The 16,914-nt window shown below is 45.1% G+C and overlaps 2 protein-coding genes across 4 annotated transcripts in view; one reads left to right on the top strand and one right to left on the bottom strand.

Moving 5' to 3' along the window:
• Nucleotides 1–12,579, bottom strand: part of SLC12A2 (solute carrier family 12 member 2) — a 65,454-nt gene extending 52,875 nt beyond the window's left edge. For 2 of the 3 annotated variants that reach the window (XM_030003859.2, XM_030003858.2), the window contains exon 1: nucleotides 11,792–12,579. In XM_030003859.2, coding sequence (XP_029859719.1) covers nucleotides 11,792–12,358 — 567 coding nt within the window. In that variant the 5' untranslated portion in view covers nucleotides 12,359–12,579. The remainder of the gene's footprint in view (nucleotides 1–11,791) is intronic. The other variant, XM_030003857.1, reaches the window with a different exon arrangement.
• On the top strand, nucleotides 12,357–16,169 carry LOC115337199 (serine/arginine repetitive matrix protein 3-like). The gene is made up of 3 exons (XM_030005308.1): nucleotides 12,357–12,538; nucleotides 12,768–13,265; nucleotides 15,375–16,169. Exons 1-3 carry the CDS (start codon nucleotides 12,357–12,359, stop codon nucleotides 15,637–15,639), a joined length of 945 nt encoding a protein of 314 aa, XP_029861168.1. The 3' UTR covers nucleotides 15,640–16,169.
• The last annotated feature ends 745 nt before the right edge of the window (nucleotides 16,170–16,914 follow it).

Below are 16,914 nucleotides of genomic sequence, written 5' to 3'. Positions count from 1 at the left end.
CTACATCTTAATTACATCACTAACATTCATCTTACCAACAGATGTAATAGTCTGAATCTCTGGTTCTTCAAACAGGGTGATAATCCAAGTGAACACATTTACCTTTCACTTAAAGATTGCTACTCATTAAGAGAGTAGCTTCCATGGACACCTAGAACAGTTTACAATTCGCTAGTAATTCGTTAGTTAAAAATAAACTTGCCAAGTTAGCAAAACAGATTCAGGTGTTCAGGTTTTTCAGGAGTTAGATGGGAAGCCTGAGTGATTAGTATTGCTACCAGTGGGAAAAACCCAGTCAGGTAGCACATGCAAAAGAAAACATGGCAGAGGACATGTTCAAGACATCTCAGTCTGCCTAAACACCTTCTTAGCATTTTCTTTAAAAAACAAACTCAAAACCCACACACTTTCAGGGAACATTACTAGTCATTGCACAATGACTAGATGTTGATGGCAGTTCAGAGAAGTCAGCAGTTATATTAGGTACTTCACTGCTTGGTTTTAAATCAGGAATGAATTATAGCAGATTTGCTAATAGAATTCATAATTCGCACTCCTTGTTTGAAACACATGTAAAATGCTGCTACTGTACTGTGGCTCCAGTATCTTTACAGTCATAACCTAAAAAAAGCCTACCAACCCATTAAATGTCACCCAGCAGTTACCTACAGCAACAGGAGATAAATTACCCAGATAATACATGATCTGTTCTTAAAACTCAGGATACCTTGGAATCAAACATGAACAGCTTCAACCATTTACTCACCTCAAAGGAAATCCTTTTCAGGTTTGCAATCAAGAGACCAAAACTTAAGTGCTTTGGCTATATTACCTTCTCTACAATTACAAATTTAAAATATAGCAGCAAATGCTTTTGGCATCCACTTGCAGAGATTTTAAAAGAGACTGCATCAAACACAAAACTTTAATGTTATCTTAAGCTGAAATTAAAGTCTGTTGTACTTTGATTACAGCAGAACCATTTTAAACAGAAGAAATTTATAGTTACAATTAACATGTCAACTGAAGAATTAGCCAGGTACATGTCTCTGCCATCAGCTTGTATTTCAGTGTCTTGCAACTCAATACTGCTTTTAACAGAGAAACATTAAGCAATTTGTGTGTGCGTGTGTATTTTCTGATTTTAAAAGCTATTTTTACTTTACTTCTTTTAAAGGGATAGAGAATCATCCATACTTCCTCTCAAATCTTACAAGTAGTATGATGTACTAACCAGGCTAGCAAGACTGTTAATCAAGAGACTTACTCAGGTATTTGATTTCAGCTTTGGAGCAAATCATCATTTTTTCAAGGTGGTATACTTACAAAGGACAGATAGAGGAGCCTTGTTTATAAAGCTCACCACCACTTAACATCTTACATGCGCACAATTTTTTTTGACTGATGTCTCAGCTTACTAACCACACAAAGGCTATGGATTTTTCTCTTTAAGGAGGTGATTATGAACCTCCCCTCCTAATACAGGATGGGTACAAATTGCAACCTGGTAGACTTTTGCTTGAAGGGAAAGGCCTGGAACGAATTCAGAAATGAAGCAACGGCTAATCTGCCCACACTCAGGAGTACTTTGGTGAAAATAGACAGAATCTGGTCCTTGACTGATCTTGAAGAACTTGATTGCCACAGCAGTATCCCACAGCCACTAACTCATCATGTCACTTAAGTAATCCAGGCATTAGAACATCGTGTAATATTCTAACGGTGATCTCCCCCTCCTCTACCTGCTTTCTCTAATGCATCACCAGGAATTTTGAGTTATCAGCCCTTTATAAGCAAAAAAAAGTTGTAATGCTTTCCTAAGCATCACATCAAAATAAAGCCTCTCTCAACGTAGATTACTAATCAGTAATCCTCTGGATTACTGGCAGTAATGCCTCTGGAAACAGAGACAGTGTCAACACCATTTGATCTAGTTGTCACAACATTAGCATAGGAAGTTCAGATTCAAATCTTTGCATTCCTAACAGAGAAGGACTAGCTGTATTTACGGAAGAAAAGTTCCAGAGGAAAGTACTGAAGTCTAGATAGCCATGCAAAGGCTGAGATTTGAAAGCCAGCAGCCAGTATGGTGTGACCAGATGGAATCCTTTCAAGTGGCTTTTACACATGACATGGCAGCAAAGTTTTGTTGATATATGCAGGTCTGCAAGAGCGGTATCCTATCTGAAATAGAAATAGTATTTTTCTTCCTCCATACCAAAAACAGGACTTCAAGAGCATTTTGCAAAAGCATCAAGATAAAGAAAACTCTCTACATCTTCACAACTTGAATTATACATCCCTCCACAAGTACAGGATGATATGAATACTCTCAGCAAGTTGATCATGAGAATTAGAGACCAATGAGAAAAGAGCTCTTTTCAGCAGCTATGCAGTGTAGCTACCCCATGGTAGGCCCACAATGCTTATGTTCTGCACCCCCAGAAATGCTGTAGGCAAAGTGAGGCCTTCCTGTCAAGGAATAGTCAACAAGGTCTGCCACCATAAAGAAAAAAAGAACAAACCTCCTTTGCCAGTCTCTCTACTTCTTCTAGTTAGCAGGAAATTGCACCATTAACATCTAGTCACAAAAAAGGAGGCATGACTTCCTGCAAAAGTGTAGGGGCAACCAATCCAGCCAGCTTAAGAGGAAGAAATACATGTAGTCTACTTCATACCTCAAGAATACACCTCAGTTCTGGTTTTGATGGATCACTCTTTTCTTGCCCTCTCCAGAACGAAGATATTAGTTTCCCTACTGCACCAATGTATTTGGTCCTTTCCAGAAGAACCACTGTACTATGAATTATTATCAAAGTAATTATTTATTACTGTGCAATGACCATCATATTCCTTTTGAGATCCATTAGCATGAAAAGAGGAATCACACTTCTCAGGAAAACAGATCCAAGGCTCTGAACACAGGTAGTTTTCACTTGATTATCTTAAAAACATAACTCTGATACACCTCTAACAGTTAGAGACCTTTTAAGCGTTTCATGTAATTTTCTTGTTCTCCAGAATGAAGCAGATGCAGCATTTGATTGCATAAGAGCTGAATTAAGTCCTATTAGCAAGGCTCTTGCATAGCAGTTTTACACATTCAAGTATAGTCCGAGAAATACAATGTTCTGTAAATAAGTACAAAAGAGAATCCGTTTCAGTCTTTCTCAAGAACTTGTTTACAGCACAGCAAATTCTCAAGTCTTCTATACTCCACCCCCCAAAAAAGGTTAATTTGAAGCATTCTTGCTCGTAACACCTTTCAGTTTTCATCCACTTCTGCAAAACAGAATGATGCACTTTCCATTCAAGAGGTGGAGGATGGGGAGCAAGTGTACCACAGTATGCACCAGTAACCTTAATAAAACTTTCCATTTTAATTAGAAGTCTAGTTCTAAGTGTAGTAAGTTCATGAAAAATTACATTTAACCTATTTTCTTACAATATACTAAACAGCCCATTGAAATAATCTTTAAAATATCAATTAAGTACTGATTGAATTTTTAATGTCATGGCATGAAGTGATGGATATAGCTACAGGCACAGCCCGTGAGCCAACACTGAGCAGGGCTGGTACATCCATGCAGCACAGCACTTACTTGTACTGGCACAGCACTACGTTCAAGCCAAAGCTGCCAAACTGCTTACAGCTGAAGAGCAATGTTACTTGGAATAGTCTTCAGAGTCTCTCTACCACTACACCCTCAGGGTAAGTTGAAACACTAACCTAGCATGACAGTTTCTTTACACCTGAAACTGACATTGGCTGTTTTCTTTGACTTAAAAAAAGTGAATAATCTGAAATAGAAGCAATTCATTTGAAGGAAAGTTAACTAGCAAAATGAAGACACAAGAGATAAGCTTCCATGTCAAAATGGAAGTTAGCAATTTTTTACTTTTTTTTTTTTTTAAACACCTCATCCTTAAGTCAGTTAAGTTTATCAGGCACAAATAACGCATCTTAGTTTTTAATGCATAAAAAGAAATTTTATTAAGTTGATCAGGCCTAATCAGCGTGAAGTGTAGAAATAAATCAGAGATGTTCCATACACTCAAGTTGCAAGAACTGGGTAGCTTCCAAAATACTGAAAGGCAAACAGTTCTAAGTCAACTATTTAAAAAAAATTCTCAGAAGTGAACAAAATGACCATATTGTGATTGCTATCACCCATTGTTTTGGGTTTGTGTGGTGGGGTTTTAGTAGCGGGGGAGGGGCTGCAGGGGTGGCTCCTGTGAGAAGCTGCTGGAAGTTTCCCTGGCTCAAGTCAGACCCAACTCTGGCCCAGGCCGACCCAATCAGCGACGGTGGTAGCACCTCTGGGAGAACAGATTTAAGAAGGGGAACCTGCAGTGAGTAGGGGGATTGGAATATGAGAGGAACCCCTCTGCAGACAGCAAGGTCAGTGAAGAAGGAGGGGGAGGAGGTGGTCTGGAGGAGGGGATGCCCCTGCAGCCTGTGGTGAGACGGCAGGCTGTCCCCCCCAGCCCATGGAGGGGAGCGGGGGAGCAGATGCCCACCTGCAGCCCGGGGAGGACCCCAGGCCGGAGCAGGGGGAGGCCCTCGAAGATGGCCGTGACTCCATGGGAAAGCCCGTGCTGGAGCAGCCTGTGCCTGAAGGACTGCAGCCCGGGGGAAGGACCCACACTGCAGCAGTTCGTGGAGGACTGTCTCCGGTGGGAAGGACCCCACGCTGAAGCAGGGGAAGAGCGAGGAGTCCTGCCCCTGAGGAGGAAGGAGCGGCAGAGATAACATGTGACGAACTGACCTCAACCCCCATTCCCCTTCCCCCTGCGCTGCTAAGGCGGAGGAGGTAGAGAAAACTGGGAGTGGAGTTGAGCCCAGGAAGGAGGGAGGGGTGGGGGGAAGGTGTTTTAAGATTTGGTTTTACTTCCCATTACCCTTGTTTTTATTTCATGGGTAGTAAATTAAACTGATTTTGTTTCTTCCCCAAGTTGAACCTGTCTCTTGCCCATGACCATAAGTGGCAAGTAATCCCTCCCTGTCTTTGTCTTGACCCACGAGCTTTTCTTCATATTTTCTTCTCCTCATTCCACTGGGTCCGGGGGGAGAGGGGGGGAAGGACAGAGGACGGAGTGAGTGGCTTCGTGGTGCTTTGTTACCGGCCAGGCTTAAACCACAACACCTATACCACAAAGAGGAGGAAAATGTGTTTGTGGTTGTTCATATATGAATATTATATGCGGCTTTAAGAAAAAATCTAAAGGACGCAACAGAAGATATAGTACACTGGCTTGAATTACTCCAAGATACTGATCTTGCCAACCTCCTCCTCTGCAAGAATGTTCTTCAAGAATGAAAATCATCTAAGGTCTAATCAAATGCAGTACCAAAAGGGAAAAAGTTAAGATGAAGATTGATTCTGCAGCACCTTCCTCTTTAACCAGTTCTGAAATAGCTTATGCTGAAAGAAAAGCTGCCCAGCTAGAGAGAAGTTATTGCTATTCTTTCAGGTTCTGGTCTTGAACTAGTCATTGATACTGACAACATGTCAGCCAAGAATGGTTTATTAAAAAAAACAAACCCCTCCAAACTCACTCCTTCCTTCCCTAGCTGTACTCTTCTGGTAAATTACAAAGCCTTTTCGTCTGACATGAGCACTCAAGGGGTTGATAGTACACTGCAGTGCTCTCCAAGGGGTCCACAGGACAGTCCACTGGGAGCATGGGAAGAAAATATTTTTTGTAATGTTAATAAAGTACAAAAAGATTCCTGAAAATGTTTATTTCATCTTTATCTCATCCTTTAATTTTTTTGTACCATACACAATATTAGTACAGTAGTACACATATATAATTGATAAGTAAATAAATATACGTATATTAGGTGTGCATCCTGAAAATTTTTTTTAGATACAAATGTGCACCCAAAAAGATTGTGGAGGCCACTGGTCTACTGGATCAGTGAACTGAATCACCACATCCAGTGCAAGATTGTGTAGCTGGAGGGGGGTGTTTGCTTTCTGTAAACCACATCAGTTCCCAGATCCAACTCAAAAATACAAACATCACTACAAGAGAGAGCACAAGAGTTCACCCCTTTCAACAGGAGTCCACACTTTTGCTGTCAAACTATAACCCATTAACAGTTATTTCCAGCTTCTCTGGAACAAAATAAAAACAAAGCAGTAAGAGCAATATTAGCAGTCTGCTGAACACAGTTCAAGGGTTTCAGTATTCCATAGATAGTCCATAGGTTTGGACTAAAGACTTATCACAAAGATCAGATAAGAGATTCAAGCATCAAAGGATGTAAAATTACAAAATACACATGGTCCTTATAAAATACAAACCCTGAAGGACTAATAAACAATTTACTGCTGCAAACAGAGCAGTACATTAATTTTTTTCCCTTGATGAAGATGGTGGTAATTAGGTACGGTATCAGGATAAACAAAGTGAGAATTCTCCACACAGATTGAAAAAGCATAAAAACACCACTTTGCATGATGCTAGTAAAGCCTCATCTGAGCACAGGTGCATTGACCTCACTGTTTTTCAAAAGTGATGAACAAGAACAGTTACAAATGAAAGGCTTCTGTGACATCCAAGAGCACAGAGACTAAAAGAGTTTCTCTTGGTTTATTTTAGTACAATGAAGTTCAGAAAGAAAATTTTAAATTCTGCTTACAAATATAAAGGACAGCAAGAAGGAAAAGAAGCTATCCAAATTAAATCACACTGACTCAAGAACTAAGAGACCTACTGATTGTAAGCAAGATTCAGCAAAGTAGTACAATAAAAACTATCTGCAAGAGGGTCTCAGTCTTCAGCAGAGGGAGAGGAGAGGAAGGAGTTTTTAAAAGATAGACCTTACATAACATGGTCAGCTAACTTGATAGCCCAGAATCATCTGGAATCATCTTTTAGCCTTTTATGCATCTTTAGCTGAGCTCTGTTTTCTTTACAGCCTAAGCGGATACAAACCAAGAACTGGGAAAAAAAACCCCAAACAAACGTTAGAGGTGCAGTAGTCATTCAACATTTTCAAGAGAGAATACATTCTTTGTTAAAAAGGAGTGCCATATGCAGCCTTTTCACTGTGATTAAGTTAAACATTTTAAGTTATCACAAAACTGCAATGTTCCCGAAAATACAAATCAAAACCAGAAAGATAGTTTAAAAGAATTATAGCCATCCAACTTGAGTAAAAACAAACAAAAAACCTCAATTCTGCATCAAGACTATCAGTAATGTGTTCTTTCTTATTTCTGTCTCCAAATTCAGAAGACAGGTGCATGAATTTCTGTGTGGGAGGAAGCAAAGCACACTTGTGTTTTTAAATGCCTTTGGGGCTTTGTTTGTTTGTTTTTTTTAATTTGGGCTGGCAGGGTGAGGGGTGGTGTAAAGATCTTCCTCCGAGATCACTACCGTCTAGCCTGTCAAGGGAACGAACTAGTACTTTCAGTGAGTGTTTTAACAAACAACAGAACAAGGCTACCAGCAGGGGGCTTGGTTGACATAATATCCGCTTACCACAGCTGTAAGTGACTGCACAAGAGACATACCAAATCAGGATCACTCACGTACTGTGAATTTTATTCTTCAAAAGATATAAGCTTCCCAATTAAGGCAATGCTATACACAAAAATTATAAATTAATGCATAGTAGTGGACTACTAAAACACAGTCCAATTCTGAATACTTCAGAAGTATTAGCCCTCCAGAACCGTAAGGTCTATGACATTACAGCATGCTAATTTTTACACTGAAGAAGACAAAGGCAGACAGAATGTCTTCTACAGGCTATAGCTTTACTTAGAGGTAGCTGACCTAGGCAAAAGAGATATTACTAAACTGTGAGATAGAAAAAAAAAAATAAGAAAAGCTAGGACACTTTTGATCTTGCTACTGTCTGAAGGCAGATCCCCTCAAGAGGGCAGGGGACAACACTGCAACTGCAACAAAAACCTACATATGGTGGTATGCTGTTTCCCTCCCACTTCTTTGTTACTAACCATCCTCTCACCTCTGCATCTCTGGAGACTAATGTTCCTGCAAAGCATCACTTTTATCTACAAGATAAGCAACTGTAACAGCATCACCAAATTCCCTCTGTCATCTCTCTAAAGAAGAGTAAAATTAATGCACAGCATTGGGTAAGCAACAGATTGATCACCTTGGCTATCTACAAAGATATATGAAGGCAAGACCCCTCGCTTGAAATTTACCATGATAGACCAAGATCAGTAGTACACAATTCATCCACTTCAGAGTACTGAATGGTGGTATGCTGTTTCCCTCCCACTTCTTTGTTACTAACCATCCTCTCACCTCTGCATCTCTGGAGACTAATGTTCCTGCAAAGCATCACTTTTATCTACAAGATAAGCAACTGTAACAGCATCACCAAATTCCCTCTGTCATCTCTCTAAAGAAGAGTAAAATTAATGCACAGCATTGGGTAAGCAACAGATTGATCACCTTGGCTATCTACAAAGATATATGAAGGCAAGACCCCTCGCTTGAAATTTACCATGATAGACCAAGATCAGTAGTACACAATTCATCCACTTCAGAGTACTGCAGCATTACCCAGCTGTGTTTCCACAACCAGCTTCAAGAACAATCCCTTTCTTTTCTACTGGGAAAGCCACTGTTAGAAACAACCACATGAAACCTGAAGTGGTTAGACACCTATCCTACCAGGACAGCAAGACAAACCCTTATCAAAAGGCACCCCCTCTATACGTGAATCTGCATCTTCCTCAAACACTGCATCTTCCTCCAACAGTGTTTTCTTTTCTGTGTGAATAGAATCGTAGAAGAGTTAAGACAGATGAAACTTGTAAACAAAACTAAGGAAAAAAAGAATCTGTTCTGTAATCGGCACTAGCATCAACATTACTGTAACACTGCCTCACTATTTATTTACCTTTTAAAAGGAAAAAAGAATAGCGCAAACTAACTGCAAGATGAAATCGCTACATTCAAAGCAGTGAACCACATGGCTCGTGAACACATTTTTGGATCAGTCTTAACACAAAATAACTGCCAACCTTGATGCACTGGGTCAAGAAGCAGGGGCGTAACAAGAGGTCTTTATAGAGTGCAAATTTTATGTAAAGGTACTGGGTAGGATGTTTTTACCAGCTGCCCTACTAAGTCTTTGACATACATGCTGTACAAGATAATTTAGTACATAAACCACAGCTAAAGAGCGAGCTGAATTTTTCAAGTTCTTGGAAGTCAGTGAAATATCCTCCTTAATGCATAGTATTATTCAACACTAGAGACCATTACTGTTAGTCAGCAGGAACTGAAGTCATTTTGGGAACGGAGACAGTAAGCCCCCCGAAACACAATGGAAAAAGCACAATGGCTTTGTGAACATCCTTCATATAAAAGTATGGCACCGTCATGATTTAAAAGTTATCAGCACTCTGTGGCCAGAAATCAAGTACATAATCACAGATGTGGTGTATTTTATACTCCAGAAACTGGGAAAAATGTAAGTATCCAATGCTATTAGAATGCAGGACACACCCTTATTAAAAGCTTTTGTGTTCTCGACTTTATCTTGCAAACTGTTTTGCTAAGGTCTGAAGTGAAAACAATTGCTTCCCTTCTTCATGTAAGCCTAAATGCTAACACGCTAGTTGCTTTGGAAATGAAACATCCTGCTACAGAACAGCTGAGTTACTATGCAGAACTTCAACTTAACTTCTGAAGTTTATACTATGATGGTTTTTAAAATTAATACTTAAGTATAATATCAAATGTAACTGAAATTGCATATTCCATCCCCAATGTTGGCGGTTTTTTTGGGGGGGAGAAGCACAGCAGACAGGACATGACTAAAAAAAAAAAAAATCTTCATTTAGACACCTATCTACACTGCAGAACAAATTCATGACATTTGAGAAATTAATGCTCACAATGAAACTGTTCTGATAATGATCCTGTAATTAGGTCATCTACAGCTCCTCTACGCCACAACCTACCAAGAAAATTGCTTACCATGCATTTATCCTTTATGAAGAAATTAACACTTTCAGAAACTATAGTTCCAGAATAAGTTAGATTCTGCACTGCAATGTCTTAATGGTGTCATAAAGAGCCTTCTTGACTGCTGCAATATAAACACATCAAAAACCTATCTGCTAAGCTTGGCAATTCAAGTAATGTTCTGCTTACAGAACAGAGTATCTAACGACCTGGTCATCCCATCATGGATCAGGACTCAGAAATTGGAGGGGGGGGGAATAAAAAAAATAAAAAACCAAGTATGTTTTCACTTATGTTATGTGGCTTATTTATAGCATATCTAACTCCACGCACAAGACAGTAATTGCCAACTTCCATTCCATACTAACTTAGAATCAGAGTATAGAACATCATTTAACTCCATCAGGAGCGGACCTGAAAGGCAAAAGTAATTTGCTGTTACGGTTAGTAATTGTTTAGATATCTAATCTTAGATGTTGCAAGGAAGTATCTCTATAGCACACCAAACAGTTATTTCTACCAGAACAGATGAAAAATCTGTTTCAAAAAACACACTTCAAGAATCACCCAAAAAAACCCCACAGACCAGTGCAGATGCACTGAGCTGCCTAATGATGGTGTGAAACAAGACAGTCTCAAAACATATATTTTCTCATGGAACTCCACCTATAAGGAATAAAAGGTGGTATGGAAAAAGTTCTGGAAACAGAATATTCTTCGCTTCATTAGGATGTGGCCCACATGTTCCTTTATTTCCCTAAACCCAGCAGAAAAATCTATATAGAACACGGACTTCTTAGAGCACAGCTGAATACCAAGAGACAGTTTTCAGACTGCAAGAAAACAGCATTGCAACGGTTTGATCTGGCTTTAGTTTAGTCATGATAACTTAATAGCTTAATCATGATCTAAAAAATACATCAAATTAATTCCAAGTTCACCTAAAGCTTGCCTTTAATAAAGACTGCCTGCAAGGCAAATAAGCTTTCACCGCAACTTGTCTCCAGTGACATACTGAATAGTCCAAAATAGAAAAAGCTTGACATGCACAGCTTCAGAATTTTTGAAGCCTTGACCATGACGCCCTCACACGCAGGGCTACTCAGCACGACTGAAAAGATTCCTTAAGGAGAAGGAGCCTCGGCTGTATCTGTGCAGTGTTCTGCATCACGCCAGAAGGCGGTTTGGTTCGACGCTGCGTGCGCAGGGAGAGGCATGCGTTTTCAGCTCTTGTCACTACCAAAAGTGAGCGCATCCTTCTTTATTTTTTTTTTTTCCCCCAGCATCTCTTCCAAACATTTTCATTCCCCTTCCCAAACTAGTACTTCTTCCAGACCCCGAATTCCCTATCTGTTGAAGGCGATATGGAGCAGGAGTGGAAAACCACTGTGTCTGTTTCTCTCGGTTACAGCAAAAACGTTTGCCTCGCAGACCTCCAGCTATAACGGCCTCTCACCATGGGGACCATCTCCCAAAAACATGCGGGGGGCGGGGGGGGATAGACACGACACACGACACCTCACTGCGTCATGAAAACAAAACAAAACAAAAAAAAGACGCAAGCGACCCAATGCATTCGCGCTGTTTGTGCTTCCTCGAGGCTCAGCGAGCTTTCAGGTTTTTTTCCTCCCACCGCTGCCGACCTGCACCGAGCACCCGCACGCCCCGGGGCGCACAAGCGCCGAGCGCAGCCCCAGGGACGCGGCGGGGGGGGGGGGCGCAAGGCCAGCGCCGGGGCCGGACCCCGCCCGGCCCGGGGACGGCCGGGGAGGTGGCGGGGTGGGGGGAGAACGGGGACGGGGGGTAGGCGGCAGCCGCTCACCTTGTCCAGTTCATCGTGCAGCTCGGCCAGGCTGGGCCGGAGGAGCTTCTCGCCCAGGTCGGCGGCCGTGTGGCGGTAGTGGTCGATGCGGGGCACGGCGTCCATGGTGTTGTGGCCGAAGGTGCGCAGGTAGTAGGTGTTGGTGTGGGTGTCGTAGTAGTAGTGGTGGTGCCCGCCGGAGTGGAGGCTGCCCTCGCTCAGCACCGTGTCGCCGCCGTTCTGGAAGCTGACATTGCCGCCCTCCGAGCTGCCGCCCCCCGGCTCGCCGGGGCTCTCGTCGCCGGCCGCCGGGTCCACGAAGTTCACCCGAAACCTGCCCTTGGCTTCCTCGCTGCCCTTCCCCGCCGGACCGCGTTCCCCGCTCGCCTTGCGGGGCTCCTCGGCCGGGCGGCCGGCGCCCTCGGCCACCAGGTCCACCTGGAAGCGGCTCTGGCTCGGCGTGGGACCCAGCGGTCTGCCGAGCGCACCGCCGCCCGCCGCATCCTTGCCCTCCTCCGGGCGCCGCTCCTCGCCAGCGGCTCCCGGCGCGCCGGAGCCGGGCGGCGGCAGCTGCTGCTTGCCCTCCATGCCTGCTCCCCGCCGGACGAGCACTGCGCGCGGCGGCGGCCCCCGCTACTCTGAACGCCCCTCGCGGCGGCGGCTCCGCTGCTTTAAACCACCAACCAGCGCCCGGGGCTGCAGCGCGCCGCAGACAACGCCAGGCGCCGCGCGCGCCCCGCCCCGCCCCCCGCCCCGCCGCAGCGCCAGGTGATGATGCCTCCGGTGCGGCCGCCGCCCCCCGACCCGGGCCCCCGCCCCGCCGCGCGCCCCCTCAGGGGGGGGACCCGGCCCCGCCGCCGCCGCCGCCGCCGCCCGCTCGCCCCGCACCGGCCGCTGGCTGCCGCCGCCCCCGCCGCCTTCCTGCCCCCGCTCGCCTTCCCCCGAGCGCGCCCGCTACGCGAAGGCGCCGCCCGCCGCTCTGACAGCGACACGCGAGGAGGAGCGGCCGCGCCGGGCGAGCCCACCGCGGCTTCAGCAGGAGGGAGCGGCGCGGGGCCGGCGGCCGGCGTGGGGTGGCAGATCCGAGCAGGAAGCGGCCCCCGGTGCCCCCCGCCCCCGCCCTCCGGCCGCTCCACCTGATCCCCGCTCGGCGGAGGCAGGAACTCGGACGCGAACCGGCCGGCGTCGCCTCGCAGCGCCCGCTCGCTTCCCCGCTCGGGCAGAGGCGAGATGCGGGGGGGGCCGTCGGCGCCGCCCGCTCCCCAAGCTCCGCCCGCTCCCGGCGGCGGCGGCGGCGGGAGCAGCTCCCCGGCCCGCCGGCGGCGGCTCCTCCCGGCCCAGATTATGGCCGCCGCCGCATCCGCCCCGCGGCGGCCCGGGGAGGGGCGGCGGGCCGCGGCGCTCCGGCGCTCGCCCGCCTGTCAAAGCCTGTTAGCCCGCCGCCCGCCGCCGCCACCACATCTCGCGAGAGGAGCGCCGGCTCCGCGGGCTGCGGGTACGCTTGCGCTGCCCCCCGCCCTGCTCCCGGTCGCCCCCGGCCCGCGCCGCCGCCGCGGCGGCAGCCGGGCAGCCCCCCTCGGCCGCTCGGGGCGTCGCGGCAGGAGGAGCGTCCCGCCGCACATGGCGGGCGAGGCGGCTGCCCGCTCTCCTCCTCGCCCTCGGTCGCTGCCCGAAGCGCTTCGTGGGCGGGGGGGGGCGGTCCGCGGGATGGAGGGTAGGCGGCCGCGGGGCTCCGGAGCCAGGGTAGCTCTGGGGCCCGCCGGGGGCCACGGCCGGTGGTGCTGGTTCCGTGCCGCCCGCCGGCCCCTCGCCTGCTCATAACCCTGCAAAACCCCCAGTCCCGCTGTGAGCTGCCTCATCTTGATCTTTCTCGTACGCCACCTAGCTGCTCCTTGACGTTGTCCGGGTGTAAACGGTCCGGATGCGCGGCTCGGATGAGCAAGTGCAAAGATGAGATGTCCGCCTGCGGGAAAGCGTGGACCAGTAAATGCCGGGGATGCACAGGAATGCTTGCCCACCGATACCTTGAAGGAGGAATAAACGAGGAGAGCAGAAGTGGGTGGTCGGTTGAGCGCTGTTTCACCTTCCAGCCTCCAGATCTCTCCCGAGTGTGCTGTAAAGATCATTGTCTCCTCGCATAATAGATCTAATGTCAGCCATGCGCCTTTTTCTGTGTCTCTGTTGCAACTCTTTGCCCCTGTTCTCTTAAATTGTACTCTTTCTCCAAAAGTATACGTGGTTAGTTCTTTTAAAAAGGCAGTCGTTCTGCCTCCCCTCTCTTAGTGGAGCCTAAGTGTCTGGATAATCCATTAAAGCATGGGACGTTAGCCCTGACGCTGTGAAAAAGAAACCTCAGATGCGGGTAAAATCCTTCGGCTCCCATAGCAAGAAATTAGAAAGGGATCCACCAACAGTTTTTCATCATGCTTTTTTATTGTCTTTATACTTGAAGGTAGTAGCTCCCAGAATAGGAGGAGAGATGGGCAACAGTTGCCAAAACAATTTTACCTTACTTAGTTGCTAAAAATCATCAAGCATTCACTTAAGTTAGTCCTCTCAAGCAATGGCATTTCTTTATTTCAAAACATTTTGGTTGGTACTTCTGGGTTCCACATCTTTTTTCCTAATGATGTGCAGTTTTGTGTATTTTTCCCCTCTGTCTACCAAAGTCTGAGTGCCAAAACATCCAGTTTCTACCTCAACACGTCTTGACTATTTTATTTAAATTAACAGCAAACTTGGTGACTTAATCCAACAGAAAAGGAGTGGAGTTACAAAACAAAGCTTGCTTTTTCTTAACAGTTACTTAGAGGAAGAAGTATTTCAATTTTGGGGATGTGTACATGCATAAAAGAGCTGAGGATATTTCAGTAGATTGAAAAGATGGGTACGCTGATCCTTTCCTGTTCAAACACTGTTCTAGAAAAAGAACAAAAGTCACATACTTCAAAATTGTTTGGGAAATTCCTTGATGGACTCCAAAACTGCCAAGAGTAACAGATTAAAAAAGACAGGATTCAGCAAATTTTCAGAGTGTAAAGAATAAACAAAAATCTGTGAGTGAACTGGAAAATAAAAGATTAAACCATGGTGAAATTTTTACTTTTTTCAGGGAGCAAGGACTTGAAAAAGAGTGGATGGTAAAGAGAACAAGTCAGAATAAAGGATTTTGGTTCAGAATTGAAAGCAAACAGCACTAGAACAGCAGATGATGTGCAAAGAAAATCCTCCAGTGTATGTTTTGCATAAGGAGACACTGCATGATCAACACCTGCAGAGAATGTCATATGGTAAGGTGTTTGGAAGCAATTTAGATTTGGAAATGGTTATTTCTGTCAGTTTCCTGTATAAATAAGTAATAATGGGAAAGAGGAGGGAGGCAGTTTGTGAAATCCCATACTCATGATACAGTTGATGATGGGATTGTGTTATGATGTCTAGCTATTTTAAATCAAACAGCATTCTGTATGTACGGCTAGACATGTATTGGCTACATCTGCAAGGCCCACAGCCTGCCTGATGTCAGTTCCTCTTTCATCTTTGTTTGCATTATTGCAATGCAATGCTCAAACATTCAACCTGTCCCGCAATTCTACATCCCCAGAATCGGTGATCAGCCTGGCCGCACTCATACTGAGGGAGGCCAAAGCACCATTCTGAGCGAAAGAGGTGGCAGATGGAGCCCTTGCACTTCAGGCTTCAAGAAGAGGTTCCTTCTTAGAAGAAGGAAGAGGGAACTGGGTGGGAAGTGTATACTAATAGGAAGAAAATGGGGCACAGAAAATCCCGAAGGAAGAAGAGTACATCATCCTAGTGGAAAGACAGCAGGGGCAGGTGATTCTGCACGAGGGAGAACCTTACAGAGATGAAAGAAAAAGACAAGGTGTTGTGTTCGTAGCAAATAAATTTTGTGATGTGCATCCATCCAATGTAATGTGAGATAATGCTAAATACTGGCTTTGAAGAAAGCAAAGAATTGAGGATGCTAACACAGTCCCCATGAAAGACAAGGAAATAGGGGCCCCAAGAATAAGATGGATGAGGAAAATGCAGGCCTCAGAACCAAAAGGTTCAAGGAGGTTAAGAAATACCACTGTATGGGAAACTGACAAGAGTAAGAGGAAAATGGACCAAGTCTTCATAAAGGTCCTGGGACTTCACATGGCCTGTGAGAAGGGTGAGAGAATCTGTAACAGTAAAGGAGAGTATAAGAATAACTGCCAAGTAAAATGCCATTGATACTAAAAAATACAGTTTGAAGACGGGAAAAAAAAAAAAAGAAGAATATTCATTTTAAGCTGTTAATTTAAGGGTTTCTGACATACCACTACTTAAAATATTAACACAGTGGAGTCTGGGTGTACAAAAACGTAACACATTAAATGAAAGTAAGCAGTAAATTACTCCAATTCTAGCTAAGATTATTTACCACAGAATGTTAACAAAATTTTTTTTTTCATTACAAAGTGTGGCAGGAGGAGCTGTGGGGGGTTTCGGCGTCCTGTCAAAGACACAAAAGCACTACTGAAAATCCCAAATTTGGTTTTGGTAGTTTAAAAACTTAGCAACATTGGATCTGCATTTATTTATACATGTATAATATGTACACTTACTGGAGAAAATATCAGATGGCTCAATGGCTTACTTACCATTATCAGAGATACCTTTCATCACCAGACGTACCCTCCTGGCACTGGGGGGCATCAGAAGGGTCTGTGAGAATGTCAGCGTCGGTAAGAGGAGTTTAACATCTGTACGAACCTCCATATGAGAAGATTAGAACAGAACAGCTGTTTGGGGTCAGACAAGGAGTTTGTTTAGTCCAGTAACCAGCCTGCAGCAGTGGCCACCAAGCAAAAGACTGGCTAAGAACAGGGCAAGTACAGGTCTTACAGGTACTTTCCCAGCTTCCAACATTTTGCAGCTAGGGCATGGCTAAGCAAGCCAGAGGGGCTTTCTCTTCCATGAACTTGTCTGTTTTCCCCCTGACATTAAGCAGCTTCCCTAATGTCCTGTGGCAGGGACTTCCTGGTTCCTGGTAAAACTTCCTGGTAAATGTGGTGTGAGGAGCTGCCTCCTTTTTCTGTTGTGAACTTGCTATTCGCCAGCTTCACCAGATACTCTGTAGTGCTCATTTGATACAT

This window comes from Aquila chrysaetos, chromosome Z, assembly GCF_900496995.4.
Source record: "Aquila chrysaetos chrysaetos chromosome Z, bAquChr1.4, whole genome shotgun sequence".
Taxonomy (NCBI): domain Eukaryota; kingdom Metazoa; phylum Chordata; class Aves; order Accipitriformes; family Accipitridae; genus Aquila; species Aquila chrysaetos.
The sequence above is the reverse complement of the archived record's forward strand: the minus strand, read 5'-3'. Positions and strand labels throughout refer to the sequence as shown.